At 34.1% G+C, this 17,223-nt stretch overlaps 1 protein-coding gene across 3 annotated transcripts in view; it reads left to right on the top strand.

The window, feature by feature from the left end:
• Positions 1-17,223, top strand: part of LOC128997756 (F-box/LRR-repeat protein 20-like) — an 88,633-nt gene that overhangs the window by 2,960 nt on the left and 68,450 nt on the right. For all 3 annotated transcript variants that reach the window (XM_054423418.1, XM_054423420.1, XM_054423419.1), the window contains exon 2: positions 11,322-11,389. In XM_054423418.1, the coding sequence (XP_054279393.1) occupies positions 11,322-11,389 (68 nt within the window). The remainder of the gene's footprint in view (positions 1-11,321; positions 11,390-17,223) is intronic.

Below are 17,223 nucleotides of genomic sequence, written 5' to 3'. Positions count from 1 at the left end.
TTGCTACACGGGAAACAAAACGTTGTTATTTTGAATAGACCACGGTAAATCCAACATGACATAAAACAGAAATTTCTAACTCATGAATAACGCCTAATACTGTATAAATGGACTTTAATGTGATCATTTGCATATTACATCATCAAAATACAAATAGTAGGCTACTGCGCCATCATGGTAATTATGTTAAGTCATTAACCTTGGTTCTGTAATAAAAAAATGTAACGTTCAAAATGACAGTTTTCTCAAACTTTTACTCAAAAAAACAAATTGCCAAACACTGTAGAGCAAAATAAAGAAGAGAACAATAGAAAGTCTAGTAAGCTACTGCTTTCATAGGCTACCACTACGCTGTTTCAGGACAGAAGAATAAAATAATAGTATAAAATAGAATTAAATATGTATAGAATAATAATAGCCTACTGATATATGATCACAACAGTCGTGAAATAAAGATAAACAAAGATAACAATGACATAAAAACATCGCTTATTCTTTCTCTTTGTTCTTCTATTCTTTCTTGAGTTTCTCTTCATCCACCCATTCAACAAGTTGCCATGGTTACTAATCACCCAATCACAGGCTACTAAAGTGGTCATGGTTACCAAAAAAATACCCAATCACAAGATTTTGTGACATAGCAAGCCCACAGCAGACAGATGTGTCATGTGTAGGCCTAACGATTGTCAGTGCAAACTGATAGCTTGACCTTGAAGCTAGTGGTGGGAATCACCGAATGAAAATATCCGAATCAATCGGTTATTGATGCTGAATAGATTAATTCGGTTATTTTATCCTGGTTCGGTTAAATTAGTCTTACCGAGCGATTCGATGATTTAGTTATTTAGTTGATTTAGTTTGTCACATCATCAGGAAACTAAAATTTATTCGGCGATTCGTTCGACTAAAAATCACCGATGGACGGTAAAAGACTAAATGCCGTTCGTTCCCCATTAGATAAAAATTAGTTGTGTTTTGTGACAGTGACTAATGACTAAAATTGATTCGGTGATTCATTCAACTAAAAATAACCGATTGACGCAAAAATTAACTGATTGATTATTCGGTCATGGAAACCATTCGGTTATCCCATCACTACTTGAAGCTCCATTAGGTCAAAATCAAACAATTTAAGAACACAACCTACTCAGGATATCTATGTATTTCTGTGAAACTGAAACCTTAAAACTACATAGTTTATTTTTTATATTTACATTCAATAATATCTTATGGCATCTCCTTATTTGGCTGTACAAGCTTAAATAATATGTATACAATTTTTAAATATCAAAAAAAGCGCTGAGGCATATTTGACACTTCAACGAAAAACACCTGTAAAAGAATACTTTATTTCACTTAAAATAATGACAGTTTATGGGATGTATATAAAACTATAATCCACTTCAAGGAAAGGGAACATAATCTAAAACCATTAGGAAGTACTCATGAGTATAATACTAGAAATAGGAACAATATTGCAATACCCATACATAATTTTATTTTTATTTTGCTTCCAAACAAACCAATTTACAATTATGTTTACAATAAATATTCAATGTTACTAATATCTAAGGGTCAAGCCAAACATGCAATGGGACATATGATAATTACTTAACAGAAAAATCTAGACAACAAGAACAACAAACTAAAACCTGAGCAAATGTAGACTAACAATGATTAATCTTTTTAATAATTAACATTAATTTGAAACTATTTAAAAAGAAACCTACTTATACTGGCGCATTATTTTTTCCAAATTACCATTAACCTTAAGACAAGAGCCGAAACTTCAAGATTTTATAATAACTAAAGCATTTTATGATATACAAGAATTTCTTGCTCCATAGTTTAATTCAAAACCTTTTGGGACTAGAAGGGCTTTTGAATGTTTAGATTATTTGACATATTTCTTATTTTATTCATGATTATTATTTGTTTTGTTGAGAATTTATATTGTAATAGTATAAATAACCTTTTTTATGATAAAAAAAATAGTAGAAATAAGTTAGAAAACAGTTTTGAGTTTTAATATGAATCACTTATCGACACTGTTCAATGTACTGTAAATATGTGCTAAATGAATAAAGATTGTTTGAAATGGCTTAAACATTATTGTGCTGAAACGTGTTGCCGATATTATTGCTGATCCACAATAATTACAAGAGTACCATACAACAACACAATTACAAGAGTACTTAATTTTTGTATGTCCTTTGGGGGTTTCCCTGATGTCTTGAAAGTTTCTAAAACGGTTCCTATTTTTAAAAAGGGCAATACTGAAGATATAGGAAGTTATCGACCTATTTCTATTGTGCCTTTGTTTGTAAAAATGTACAAGACTATAATGAAGACATAGCTTGTACCTGACAATTGTTAAGGAGACATTTTATACTACCCCCCCATTCATTCATTCATTCATTCATGTTCATTTTTGTAGAGATGAGTGCGTAGTTGGCACTTTGAAACTAATGGCCTGTTTAGCGACTCACAATATGGTTTTAGAAGCGGTATAACCACAACTACTGCAGTTCTTAAAGTTGCCACTAAAGTAGTTGATGCTTTTGAAGAGGGAAATTCGGTTGCACTCTCCCTAGCTGATCTAGCAAAGCTTTTGATTGCGTTTCCTACAATCAACTGCTAGACAAGTTACATATGTATGGCGTTGGGGGACCAGCACTGCTTGTCTTTAAATCCTACCTACTAAACCGAAAAAAGATAATGGCAGTAAAATGGGCAAATTTGCAACCATTGCCAGTTAAACATGGCGTGCCCCAGGGATCTGTATTGGGCCCTGTGCTATTCTTGGTGATGGTGAACAACCTCGGGCAGTTTGGCAACGTCTTGCTTTTCACGGACGACACAACTATCTTTACGGACGCAAGCACTCCCAAGGAAGCCAGGGTCAAGGCTGAACAGTCCTACGAGAAAACTGAGACGTGGTTCAAAGCAAAAAGCGTTTCCTAAATGAAAGCTAAAAGCAACACATGACCTGCAATCTGGCAAAGAATTGTATTCCCAACAACCTGCCTGATGTAAAGTTATTAGGCTTCATAATTGACCCCAATCTCACCTGGGAAAATCATACAATGAAATTGTGCACCAAGCTAGCGAGGGCATTGTGTCTCCTCAGGAGGCTCAAACCTATGCTGACAAGGCGTCCGCTGGGGCTGGCTACCATGAACCATTGCAGACCATTGCAGACTTCTATTTAGTAACCTCAATATCCCAACAGTATACAGCCAGTACATTCAAAACACCCTAAACAACTTAGTCCTAAAGACCAACATTTCCAGTTTTGCATTGAGAGAAGACCAACATGATAACAATACAAGGTCAAAATCCAACCTTGATATCCCTTTCTGCAGACGGAACAAAAAAAAGGACAGCTTTCTTATGTCGGCTATTAGGATGTACAACCGACTGCCCCTGTCCTTTGAAAACCTTGAGGCCTCAGATTTTAAAAACAAACTGTTAACATCTATCGGAAACCCACCACTTCAACTCAGACCATTCATGCAACGTGCTACCATCCTTACTCACAAAAATTAGTCGCTTACAATAGTATGATTCATAGAATGTACCTCTAAACAGTGAAAATTACAAAATAGAATTGGATACAATCAAATTCATCGCCGCTTCAAATGGGTACCAAGATAATCTAATTGATAAACTCGTCGCCAAACAGATTAAAGGAAAGATTGAAGTAAACACTGGTCAGCCTGATAAAAATATGTTTCTGTTGAATTATAGCCTCAAGAGACACCTGAAAAAAATAACATCACTTTATCCTTTAGAACAACAAACAAAGCCAATAACATATTAAAGGACAATGGCCATCTCAAACAATTAGATAAAACCAGCTAAACAGGAATCTACAAAATCAATTGTGCCGACTGCCCGAGTTTTTACGTTGGTCAAACGGGGTGAGCATTCAAACCCCGTTATAAATAACACCAGATCCAGATCCGAGAACAGAGACACAGAAGTCAACATTTGCCCAACACCTTATTGACAGTAATCACGATATGAATGACATTAACACCGGTCTACAAGTTCAACATTACTGTCAAAAAGGAAATAAAATGGACGTCTTGGAGGAGTTTGAAATTTATAAATCCTTAAAAAACCCAGATCACAACAGCCATATCCTCAACGATAAACTATAGTTTAAATCGAATATTATTTTTAACGCCCGACTCCAACAAGGAAAATCTGAACAACTGAACAGCTGATCACAACTGATAACGTAGACAATTCAACTAGATAGCGCTCATTGACCCTCCGTTGACAGTCTGTTCCCGGTCGTGTAACGGCAATGTTTCGTACCCGTGATAGGCCTATCCAACTAAAAGTATTATTTATTTATGTGTTGTGTGTAAACCAACAACACAAAGCAGAAGAGAGATATCAGAGTAATATAGAGTTGTATAGACAAGCAGATTTTTTAATGTACATTCCTGGACTGTATGCTTGACAATGGCAGTTTGCCGAAACATGTAGCATCTACGAAAGTTACAATTTGGAACTGACAACAGGTAATATAAAATCGATATTAGTTTTAATTTGTACATGTCTACTTTACAGTTTTTTGCTTGTTGAATCCGAAAATACAATCAATTTTTGTTGGAAAGACTCCTAAGTGGCTGTAAAACGAAGTTAAAAATTACGTATTTAAGGTTCATTGAGCAGTACGGATGATAATAAGTTATATGGTGGTTTGGACGAGTCCGTATGTGGACTGTGGATAGCTAACAGCTGTTTATAATCAACTTCATACGGAATGGAGTTGATCCATTTGCAACAATTCGTTTTGAACGAATTGCTCTGAACGAACCCTTCTGAACGATTTGTTTGTAGACTAATCAGTTCTTATTTAGGCATGTGGGGAAGGTAGGTCGGGTTTTATGTGGATTCGGGCTGTATTAAGTGTTTTGAAGTTAGGTTAGATTAGGAAAGTAAAGTTTAGGTTATAATGAACCGACTAATTAATTTATGTTACCTCAAGATTGTTTTTGCACAATTGAAATAGTGGGTGGAACACAACCAAATAGCAATTTAAAAATGCAAGCATGTAGTAACTTATTGCAAGGTATCTACTGTACCTGCATTTTATGTGGTACATTGAATTTTAATAAATACAGTTAAAACAAATTAAAAATCGTATATTGTACATATTTTTAAATATGATATAACTTAATAGTAGTTTACGCAACGATTGCGTAAAGATAGTGTCGTTAACACTATTTATGCGAGTTGCGTACACTACTTTACCTACGACAGTGTTTTAATTACTAAAATCACTACTCATAACTTCTAAGAGAGGTTATGTTTTCGTTTATTTAACCTCTCATTGCCACTGACAGTGATGCAAAGAAACATTGTACCAAACACTAAGGGCATACAGGAGGGACTATGGCTAAAGGTGTGGTGACGTCATATCTCTAGTGGCTAATGTCTTCTCTTGAGGCATCACGATTACCGTAAAGAGATGAAGTAATTCTGGCGGCGTTCGTGGCATAGTTGGTAGCGATTCGGACTGGTGTTGTGGAGATCTCCAGTTCGAAACCAGCCGGGGACACTAACTTTTTGTCAAAGATTTTGCTTAGAATGCGAATACTTCTTAACTGTGCATCTTTTGTTAGAATTTGATTCATTTATAATTTTATTTATGAACAGAACTTTTTTTTTTATAGTAAACCTTCATTCGATTTTTATCTTATATCTTTTTTATATTATTAGCAAGTTTGGTTGGTTAGGTTATGACAGTTTAATTTTATAATACTAAATTTTAAAATTAATTTTGTAATTAAAAATTATAAGTAAACATTCATTTGATTTTAGCGAATTTCCCTATAGGGAAGTAGCTATTACCGTAGGTGGCACGGTAAGTCCTAGACCCGGGACCGATTTACTTTTTCATTTTGATGTCCCCAGAGGCCAAAAACAACATTCGTTCAAATTTTTATATATGTATATATATATAGGCCTATATACAGGGTTAGTAAAAAGTGTGGAGACCCCCTGTTATTTTTTTTAACGGCCCATACTAGAAAAACTAAACTCGGCACACCATTATGGCATGTTATGAAGTACTTTTTGGGCATAACCGCCACTTGGCATCCCCAAAATGGGGGATTTTGGGGCAAACTAAAAAATTTCAAACACAAAGACCCATCGAGTGACCCCTCATTTTGAAGGTCCTGGTAAAAGAAAACCAACAACGCAAACTAGAGGTCTCTGTCTCAGTTCAGTAAAAAATGGCAGCCAATTGAAATTCTCATAAGTTCCCAAACCCAAAATGGGGGATTTTGGGGGAAACTCAAAAATTTTAAATTATAAGCCCCATCGAGTGACCCCTCATTTTGAAGGCCATAATAAAAGAAAAGTGACAACGCAAACTATAGGTCTCTATCTTAACACAGTAAAATATGGCAGCTAATTGAATATAAAATTGCAAGTTATTTGTAATTTCTAAAGATTTCAATCAGCTTCCATTTTTTACTGGATTGAGATAGAAACCTCTAGTTTGCGTTGTTAGTTTTCGTTTACCAGGACCTTTAAAATGAGGGGTCACTCGATGTGGCTTATCATTTAAAACTTTTGAGTTTCCCCCAAAATCCCCCATTTTGGGTTTGGTAAGCAAGTGGCTATTAGGCTTAAAAAGTACTTCATAACATGCCAAAAAGGTGTGTAGAGTTTAGTTTTCCTAGTGTGAGCCGCTACAAAATTTACAGCAGGTCTCCAGACTTGAAAAGCTGTAAGTTAAATTGAACTTCTGAGAATTTCAATTGGCTGCCATTTTTTACTGGATTGGGATAGAGACCTCTAGTTTGCGTTGTTGGTTTTCTTTTACCAGGACCTTCAAAATGAGGGGTCACTCGAGGGGTCTTTTTATTTGAATTGTTTCCCCCAAAATCCCCCATTTTGGGGATGTACACCAAGTGACGGTTATGCCCAAAAAGTACTTCATAACATGTCATAAAGGTGTGCCGAGTTTAGTTTTTCTAGTATGGGCCGTTAAAAAAATAACAGGGGGTCTCCACACTTTTTACTAACCCTGTATATATAGATTTATATAATATATATGGGTGAATAAAAAGTCAAGACCCCCCCCCTCTAATATTTTTCCAAGTAAATATACAGAGATATCCTTTTGGTGGTCGAGCAATCTTAGCAGGAAGTTTCATTTTATCATTTTGAAATTTTTGAGTGTCGCCCCAAAAGGGGGGATTCGGGGGGCAACTCAAATATTTTAAATGTAAACCCCCTTCAAGTGACACCTCATTTTGAAGTGTTCACAAAAACTTAAAGAATGGTTAAAACTAGAGGTCACTATCTCTTCTCTATCCAAAATGGTAGCCCGTCAAATGTTCTGGAAAATCAATGGTAAAATTTTTAATATTGGCTGCCATTTTGGATAGAGAAGAGATAGCGAGCTCTGGTTTTCACCATTCTTTAAGTTTTTGTAATCACTTCAAAATGAGGTGTGACTTGATAGGGGTTTCTATTGAAACATTTTTAGTTGTCCCCCGAATCCCCCCTTTTGGGGGACACTCAAAATTTTAAATGTAAACCCCCTTCAAGTGACACCTCATTTTGAAGTGTTTACAAAAACGTAAAGAATGGTGAAAACCAGAGCTCGCTATCTCTTCTCTATCCAAAATGGCAGCCAATATTAAAAATTTTACCATTGATTTTCCAGAACATTTGACGGGCTACCAATTTTTAGGGTTTGTGAGCTATTAACAAAAACTAAAGGGTCGTGCGGGACCAGCCGGTAATGACCCTCCCGGTCAGTTTGGGCTGCCTCAACTTAGGGTGGCAAGACGTATACAAGATATGTTAGCCATAGTCCCTCCCGTGTGCCCCACCGCTAATTGCACCACTCAACAATTAAATTGGCCTGAACAGCTGATTAGTTGAATTTCGAATCATTACAATTTTACTTCTTCTCTCTCAATCCTTGACCCTCGTTGGTCCCTTACCTGTGTTGTTATGAGTAAAACTTTGCTGTTATGAGAGTAAACAAAGCTGTTATGAGAAACTTTTCAATTCTAAGAACTGAACTGAAACGGCTACTTTAAAAAACGGTTGTAGGTAAAATATTATATAAAACTGCTTTATACAAAATGCAGCATACTGATATTTTAACAAGTTTAATTATTATTTCATTATTACATTGCTTAGTTAATATTAGTGTGCATGTAAGACGCATTTGGCTTCACCTATTGTGTATGTTACAGGCAAAGTATGTAATCAGGCATTCTATACATTGCCTAAAATGAACCAGACAAAGTATGGTACTTTGCCTTGTCATTCTGTTGTTATAACTATTGTGTATTTGAAATGATTCATCGTATGAATGTCTCCTGTAATATTTTAGTCTGTAACTATTTATTTTGCTTGTTCATGCATGTATTATTTTTTAATGAGTCAGAATCAATCAATGTAATTTGCAATCATATATATTTTAAGTCATTTAGTAAACGTCATCTTGGGCCTGTGTATTACACTCGTTGTCATTCATACTTGTGTAAACCATCTTGCTTTGATGTACATAATATTGTAAAATGGCTGTTTGCCGTAGAAATAAATAAATGAATAAATAGAGCCTGTTGGCACTGCAGGTAAAGTTTAAAATACGCAATTGTAGGACTTTTTATATCCTTGTTTGGCTTTAATTGATCTAATAAAAAATAAACTAACCTAACCCAACCAAACCAACCATGTATAAAATATTGCATTATTCTAACGGATTTTTTTCCACTTTCGATAGGTATACCAACTTTTTTTGTTATTAGCCAATATAATAAAAAATTAATCAACATAACCTAACCATACAGATAATAAATCAATTTTGTTAAATAAATGGTATTCTTTGAAAAAATATCTTTATTTTATACTTTGCCTTACACGCATGTAGGCATTCTATAGAATATACACAATGCCTAGTTAAAGTTTATAAAATCTTATCATTATATTTCTATTTCAAATGTTGCCTAAAAGCCTCAGGCATTGTATAGAATGTCTAGTCATCTATATATCTAATTCCGTAAGCCCAAAATTTTACAATGAAATTGTGACCGAACGGGAGACCGTAGAAAGCTGGGAGAGGTCTCATTTTAAAGGTCTCGGCATGAAATTTTGGGGAAAAATATTCATTTTTCTTAATTATGCACCAAAACGTTGTTACGGAATAAAATAATTCACATTTAAATAGCATTGAAATCTAGGTAATGTCTGCTTTGTTTACTTTAAAACATGTGGTTTAACTTTATTTAAAGCATATGGTAATTTGTAATATGTACTGTGCACGGTGGAAGGAAAAACATAGGTGTGCTATTCCCGTCATATTCTGACGTCACCCGGATGGCAAACAAAAGATCACCTGATTGTAACTGTCAAATTAGTATGTATTTGTTTTGATTTGATTGTTATTGTTTATTAAGGGTCTAATGGAGTACGATTGGTTGTGTTAGCATGTCCGAAAATAGTGTAAAGTTAGAAGGAATTCCTGGAGTAGGCAAAGGGAACACATTTTTCATGCCAAAAAGAAAACTAATATCAACCAATCCGAGTTTAAATTTTCTCTTAATATCGCTGTTACTTTAAATAAAGCGCAAATATCGCTGTTACTATAAATAAAGCGCAAATATCGCTGTTACTATAAATAAAGCGCAAAATCACAATTTACTAAAAAATGTGGAGGTATATTTCAAGTTTACATCAAAACTCATCTTCAGCCTCTGGTTCACTGAGTTTTGATGAATTAATAATGAATTAATAACACTTTATGTTACTTTTAGCTGGGTGATTTTGCAATTTAAAATTTGGAGGATGACATTACCTCCATGTATTTTTTCGAAGTGAATTTGTAGGTATATATTCAAAGAAATTTATATATATTTAATTAATAGTCATGAAAATTACTATTGAACATGTTCCTTAGTTGTATTATGATTAGAAAGTTTATATTATAAACACACTGCATGAACAGTCCTTTGGAATTTTTGTTTTAAACAGGGCAGACATCAAAATGCTTTATGCAGCTATGTAATGACTAACTATCATACATATTATAACAAATAAAAATGTTAAACAATAATTCAAGGTTGACCCATGAGGCTAATAATTTGTACAAAATACTAACTAGAATAATAGGGGCTATTGCCCCTACAAGCCACTAGTTGTATAGAATGCCTGCATAATATACTTTGCCTGTAACATATATAATAATCGTACGTACACTATGGCCACATTGGCAAATTTCCCCAGGGCCCCTGAAGTCTTAAGTATGGGCCTGAGCGGAAAAGAATGTGATAGAAAATAATATTCCCAGCGGATGTTGAACATTGTTAAATTGTTTGTTTATGTTGATTATTATTATTCATTCCTTTTTATTTGCTAAACTTAACTCTTACTTATTAATTTAATTACTTGTGAATTGTGTTAAATAATAAATAAAGCTTACTCATTCAAGCCAAGTGATCTTTATCCTCAATCAAAGCGGTTGCTAAAGTATTTTATTTATTTATCTAGTAGGTATTACACAATGATTGATAAATTACACAAACTGCTTGTATTTACAATTATGAGCTCATTAATTGTAATTTTTATTACAAATACATTATAGTAGGTAGTTAATTCTCATGTCTTGAAATGTTGGTTAATTCAATATTCTAGCTGATTATTGGATTCATCAATTGTAATCTTTATTACAAATACATTATAGTAGTTAATTCTCATGTCTTGAAATGTTGGTTAATTTAATATTCTAGCTGATTACTGGATTCATCAATTGTAATCTTTATTACAAATACATTATAGTAGTTAATTCTCATGTCTTGAATGAAATGTCGGTTAATTCAATATTCTAGCTGATTACTGGATTCATCAATTGTAATCTTTATTACAAATACATTATAGTAGTTAATTCTCATGTCTTGAATGAAATGTAGGTTAATTTAATATTCTAGCTGATTACTGGATTCATCAATTGTAATCTTTATTACAAATACATTATAGTAGTTAATTCTCATGTCTTGAATGAAATGTTGGTTAATTTAATATTCTAGCTGATTACTGGATTCATCAATTGTAATCTTTATTACAAATACATTATAGTAGGTAGTTAATTCTCATGTCTTGAAATGTTGGTTAATTTAATATTCTAGCTGATTACTGGATTCATCAATTGTAATCTTTATTACAAATACATTATAGTAGTTAATTCTCATGTCTTGAAATGTTGGTTAATTCAATATTCTAGCTGATTACTGTACTCAGAAAGATATTGATCTTTACAATTTGTTTTGTTTCAGTTGTCTCGAGTTTTTCTTGAAGATGAAGCACAGATAAATAAAAAACTACCGAAAGAACTTCTTTTAAGGTAGGTTATATAAATCAAATTCAAATTTCAAGTGAAAGTCTTTATCAAGAGTGTTGTTTTAAAAAAAAAAACTAAATTTAAATAATGAGTTTTGTTTGTAAACTAAGGTCTCCAACAAGCTTCCACTGCCGCCAAGTGAACTAGTTCAAATCCACCTTAATATTAACTTCATCCACTTTTATTTTAGCAGTTTTCTTTCCTGTTTAATGATCAGTCTTATTTATTTATCAACGGCGATAACAATATTACAATATGTGTTTTATACAAGGTGGTGGAAAGGATAATTAAGAGTCTAGATACCTATACAAGATATTGACAATAATGGAAGTTAATAACGAATGGCTAAATTCAGGTGTGGATTCAATAGACTAGACTAAGAAGGTAGGTAACAAAAGTTTTACAGTAAGGCCTACCGCACACGAGAGACTTTTTGTCGGCCGACTGTTGGCCATCTGTCTGGCTGGAGTCGGGTGGACAATCGAAAAGTCGTCAAGATTGTTTGGTCGTTGACTATGGGTGTGCACACGACACGACTGTTTAGTCGTCTTTCGAGTGTCAACAGGATGTATGTGACAGAAACCGCTGTCATATGTGCTTTACTGATAAGATTCCGTGCTAGAAAACTTAAGAGAAAATACTGGGTGCATCTAATTTATAGTCCGAGAACTTTAAAAGGCCAGATTTAGGCTACCAATAAACTCGGATTTGAGGAAATATCCAGACAAATTTGTCATGTACTCATGAATGAGTGTTGATTTTTTTGACCAATTGTTAATACCCCGGCTTCAAATACCTCATCCCATAACTTTTAGGGAATAAGCTGTAACCGTAGGTCTCATGGTGAGACCTGGTCCCGGGACCGGGACCGATTTACATTTTCGTTTTGATGTTCCCAGAGGCCAAAAACACCATCCGTTCAAATTCACACACACAAATATATATTTGTGCGTTTGTACGATAACCCGAAAAAAAAAAACGTGTAAACCTACATCTATTTTATTCTAAGGAGTTCGCAAACCAGCATGATCGGACTATGGGAACGGGGGTTTATGGGGGGTTTTATCAGGTAAAAATGGGGGTTTCCCATTTTTTACGATAAAAACAAAAGATTCTGTAATTTCTTTAGAAAACATTTTGCAGAGCTTAAAAAACAAATAATTTAGCATGCTTATTGTTATCATAATGGTTACAGGGAAATTCCAAAGTATTTAAAGTTAAAATTTTCATGTCATTTATATGTAAAACAAGTAAACTGTTGTAGTTTGCTTGTTTATGGATGTATTTTGATAAAACTTGGCAAATCTATTTTTTTATACTCAGCTATTAATGTTTTACTAAAACACACGCTGAATACCCTCCCTGTAGCAGCAAACCTAGGTACTCGTTTATCCTAATTTTATTGAAATAGATTAAATACAATATTAAATCAGGCAAATAGGAATTCACTTAGTCTGCAGGTTTGCTGCAGCGGGGGTATTTTTTTACTATGGCCAAATACTCCTTCAAAGTATTTTTATAAAGAGGGGACCGTGCCTTAACTTCATCGATAAGTTTATCAACTTTCTCGTCCCTCAAAACACTTGCACTGGTGGTTGTCGAAGCCTTAATAATAACAATAACACACAAATTAAATACTAATCATAATAACAATAATAATACACATGATAACAACACACTCGACTGTCAGACTGGCAGACTTTTAGTCGTCAGTGTGTGCATTCAAACTTATCTCCATGCCTTTATCAATAAGACACGACAGTTGAGTCGGGGAGCAGTCGGCGGGAAAATCGGTCAGCACCAAACTGCCCCGACTGTCTGCAGACAGTCTGCCGACTGTCTTGCTGCGGTCGGCCCGTGTGCGCGCTCAGATTTACCACTATGGGGCCGACTTTGACTCCCGACTACGACTAAATAGTCGGCCGACAAAATGTCTCTCGTGTGCGGTAGGCCTAATGAGTTTACAAGGACAGATAATAAATTAAATAGGATAACAAAGACTGACAACCTATGCTACTTAACAACGGTAATAAACTATGGACATCTGGTAACATAACAGCAAATATAACAAACATAGATAACAGTGTGACTCAATAAAGGTAAACTATAAACTACAGAGATACATAACAGTGATACAACAGATGAATGTACAAATATCACTAGACGGACGACAACAATCAGTAAGTGGCTAAAGTTGATTTGAACTTCCAGAGGTAGAAGATCAAAGTGCTTTGTTAAGTCAGCAACAAGGACCTCAAAATATCTAACACCCGTTTTAACTCCAACGAACCTAGTGAATCTTCTTTGGATCCTTTCCAATCATATGAGGGGGTTTTTGTAAAAGCGCTTCCACACCACTGATGCAAAAACTTGCACTCAATCGCCTCACTAATATCGTTCATGAATAAATTTAACAAGTAGGGTCCCAGAAGGGAGCCTTGTGGAACTCCTGATAACACATTGAAAGGATCAGAACAACTATTTGAAAATCTGACTGTTGAGTGTCTTCCAGATATATAATGTATAGAAAAGGCGATGCTCTCCCAGGTATAAACCACTTTCTATGATTAGTGTAGGTAGTCGACAGAAATGTTCGGAGTAAAGTTTTAAGGGATGGATAGAGTTCGGAGGTAGTCATAAACATTTGTGCGGTGTAGGCCAGCTGCAGTCATTCATTAGTCTCATTTGAGGCAGTGACTATATATGTTTAGAGAAATTTGCCATGCAGATTGTGGTGTGACTGAACGAGAGATTGAGGGGACGTCTCGAAAACTACCAAAGACAACAGTAAACCCTGCAGTGGTGTAGTCAAGCAGGAACAGCGTTCCCTCTCTGGCCCTGGGAGTTTTTCCTGAGATGATGATAAACGTTCCCATATTGTTTTCTGCTACTATGACAAGACTAATCGTCGCATATGAGTAGGAACCAGCTATGACAGTAGTGAATGAGGTTAAATCAGAATGTTTATATCAGATTTGAACCAGTTTGCTAAGCCCTGACAGGAGCTTGATGGATACATTAATTTTCTACTGACCACACAACTTGATAAAGTGGTCAGTTATATTTCCAATATTAAAATTGTTTTTACTTTGTAATTTTTTGATGGAAATAAAATAATTTATTCATTATTCATTTATTCATTTACAGACACCCTCGTACCAAAATATGTTTTAAACACAGTATAGCTATGAAAACTGGTGGTATTTTTACCATTGAGATTAAGAAAAAGGTCAAAATAAATTTTATATCTATACCACTATACAGGGTGTCCGGTCATAATTGTTTAATAAAATTATCTGTCAAACTACATGATAATGGTGATTGAATGATGCCTATTTGAGGTTCCCAAACAGTAAGAGGATAAAAGATATATTAAGATATTAACAAAATTATGGTAATAGTTGTGAAAAAACTTATATTACTATATAAGAAAAACATTTACTGTTAAAATAAAGGTAATTTTCAATAACAGTAATACATAAACATTGGGGTGTTGAATGACATTCTACTTAAGTTTGATCATCAAAGTTAAAATGTTTAACGAAGACAAAAACTAAAATAAAAATTTAAATCCTTATACCTAGGTTGCAGGAGGGTTCCACTGAAGGTATAAAGTATTATAAAAAACTTTCTCATCAAATAAGCTTTAATATGATGTATAATAACCTTTAATTACCGTCACATTGCCTAATTAAATTCATGCATCATTGTGAAAACATTATCCTTGACTAACATGGAAAGAGCACATCAACCACCTAAGCAAAAAAATCAGTACTGGAATATATGTCGTCAGAAGAATAAACTACATAGGCGGACTCTCTGTGGCCAAAACAGCTTACTTCGCACTGGTAGAGTCGCATCTTAGATATGGCTTGACAGTGTGGGGAGGAACTTCAACAAAAAATATGAACCGAATTCTTGTCCTTCAAAAGAAAGCCATAAGAGCCCTCGCCAACCTTGTCCCACCACAGACTTGCAGACTAGCATTCGCAAACCTAGGAATCCTCACAGTGGTGTCTCTCTACATACCTTGAAACCATAAAGTATGTGAATGAAATAAACCCCCCAAGAAACCAAGACCTGCACCACTACAACACCCGTCATGGCTCCAAATTTGCACTACCAGTTCACCGGACAACTCTTTGGGAGAAAAAACCTTCCTACACTGGCTGCAAGCTGAGGAACCATCTACCTGACTACCTGAGAGACCTGACTGGCAACAAGCTACACCAGGAGTTGAAGAAGTGGCTAATCGCAAGACCCTTCTACTCAATAAAGGAATTTTATGAAAATTATGGAAATTAACATGTACAATTCACTATTATATTTATAGTACAGTAAAAATATGTTTTGACCCCAAAAAAATTAGCACAACCGGGGAATTTGGTACAGATGTTGGGTGTACCTTCCTTTTGAACATACTAAAAGTCCCCTAAAATTGAAGCTGTGCTACGGCCGCCATATTGGAAAATGGCGGCATATTTCTGTATTTTTTGCTATAGTGACTTTATTATTAGAGATACAGGAAAAAGCTAAATGTACAAAATGTAGGTCATCTAAAAATACACATTTTTTGTATTTACCATCTTTCTCTTAACCCAATGGTTTTGAGTTATTTGTTATTAAGTATATTTAGTTTTTTATATTTATCAAAAATAGGTGAAACACATGGAAATTGACCGTTACTTTCAAGGATTATGATAATTTATCCTATTTAGTTAAATAGTGTGATACTATTAAATCTAAAAATTTAAGCTTATTTTATGAATTAAAAAACTCCGCCACAGCAAACCTGCAGACTCAGCAAATTTCCATTTGATTAGATGTTTTATTAAAAAATGTATATAAATAAAATTAGGTTCACCTAGGTTTGCTGCTACAGGTAGGTTATTATAGTTTGTTTTTTTAAGTAAAATATCAATACCTTACTATAAAATAACTAATTTTCCAAGTTTGATCAAAATATATCTATAAACAAGCAAACTGCAACAATTAACTAATTCATAAGAATAGCATGGGAGTTTTAAATTTACAATAAACAAATATTTGAGTATACAAATTTTGGTCGTGTTTACTAAAAAGATGGCGAATGGTCACGATTAGAATATTAACCAAATGGGTTTTCAAAAGGAGATGGAGCCTGTTATTTAAGTAATATTAATTCGTACCAAGCACCGAAAATATTGTATGCAGTAAGGTAATCTACCATATTTTGTAAAGTATGCAATAGTCATATTAATATTTTATCTTCATTTTTTACCCATTTAATAGTTAACATTTTAGTATTTTGATGGCACCACCACACTAACTAACTATACTTGACATCCAATTGTAAATTTGGAAGGGTGTTTTTCGTGTCTAGTTCATGTTTGGTGACTAATTAAGTATGGTATAGTATAGTTAGTTTTATTAATCAAAAATCGGTGAAACCCATCGCAATCGACGGTTACTTTCAAGGTTTACGACAATTATTCCTCCCACTTAGTTGATATCAGAGTGATAGTGGTAGTGCCATCAAAATATTAAAATGTTAATTTATTAAATGGGTAAAAATGAGTATAAAATATTATTGCGTAGTTTACAAAATATGGTTGATTTCATCACCGCATACAATATTTCCGATACTTGGTACGAGTTAATATTACAGTACTTAAATTACTTGCTTCATCTCCTTTAGAAAACCCCTTCGGTTAGTATTCAAAACGTGATGAATAATCGCCATATTTTTAGTAAACACAACAGAAATTTGTATATTTAAATTTGTAAATTGTAAATCTCAAGCTACCATGCTATTATTATGAATTAGTTAACTGTTGCAGTTTGTTTGTTTATAGATT

Source organism: Macrosteles quadrilineatus, unplaced genomic scaffold (assembly GCF_028750875.1).
Source record: "Macrosteles quadrilineatus isolate MER2022 unplaced genomic scaffold, UCM_ALF_1.0 Scaffold_7__1_contigs__length_78375512, whole genome shotgun sequence".
Lineage (NCBI taxonomy): Eukaryota > Metazoa > Arthropoda > Insecta > Hemiptera > Cicadellidae > Macrosteles > Macrosteles quadrilineatus.
The sequence above is the reverse complement of the archived record's forward strand: the minus strand, read 5'-3'. Positions and strand labels throughout refer to the sequence as shown.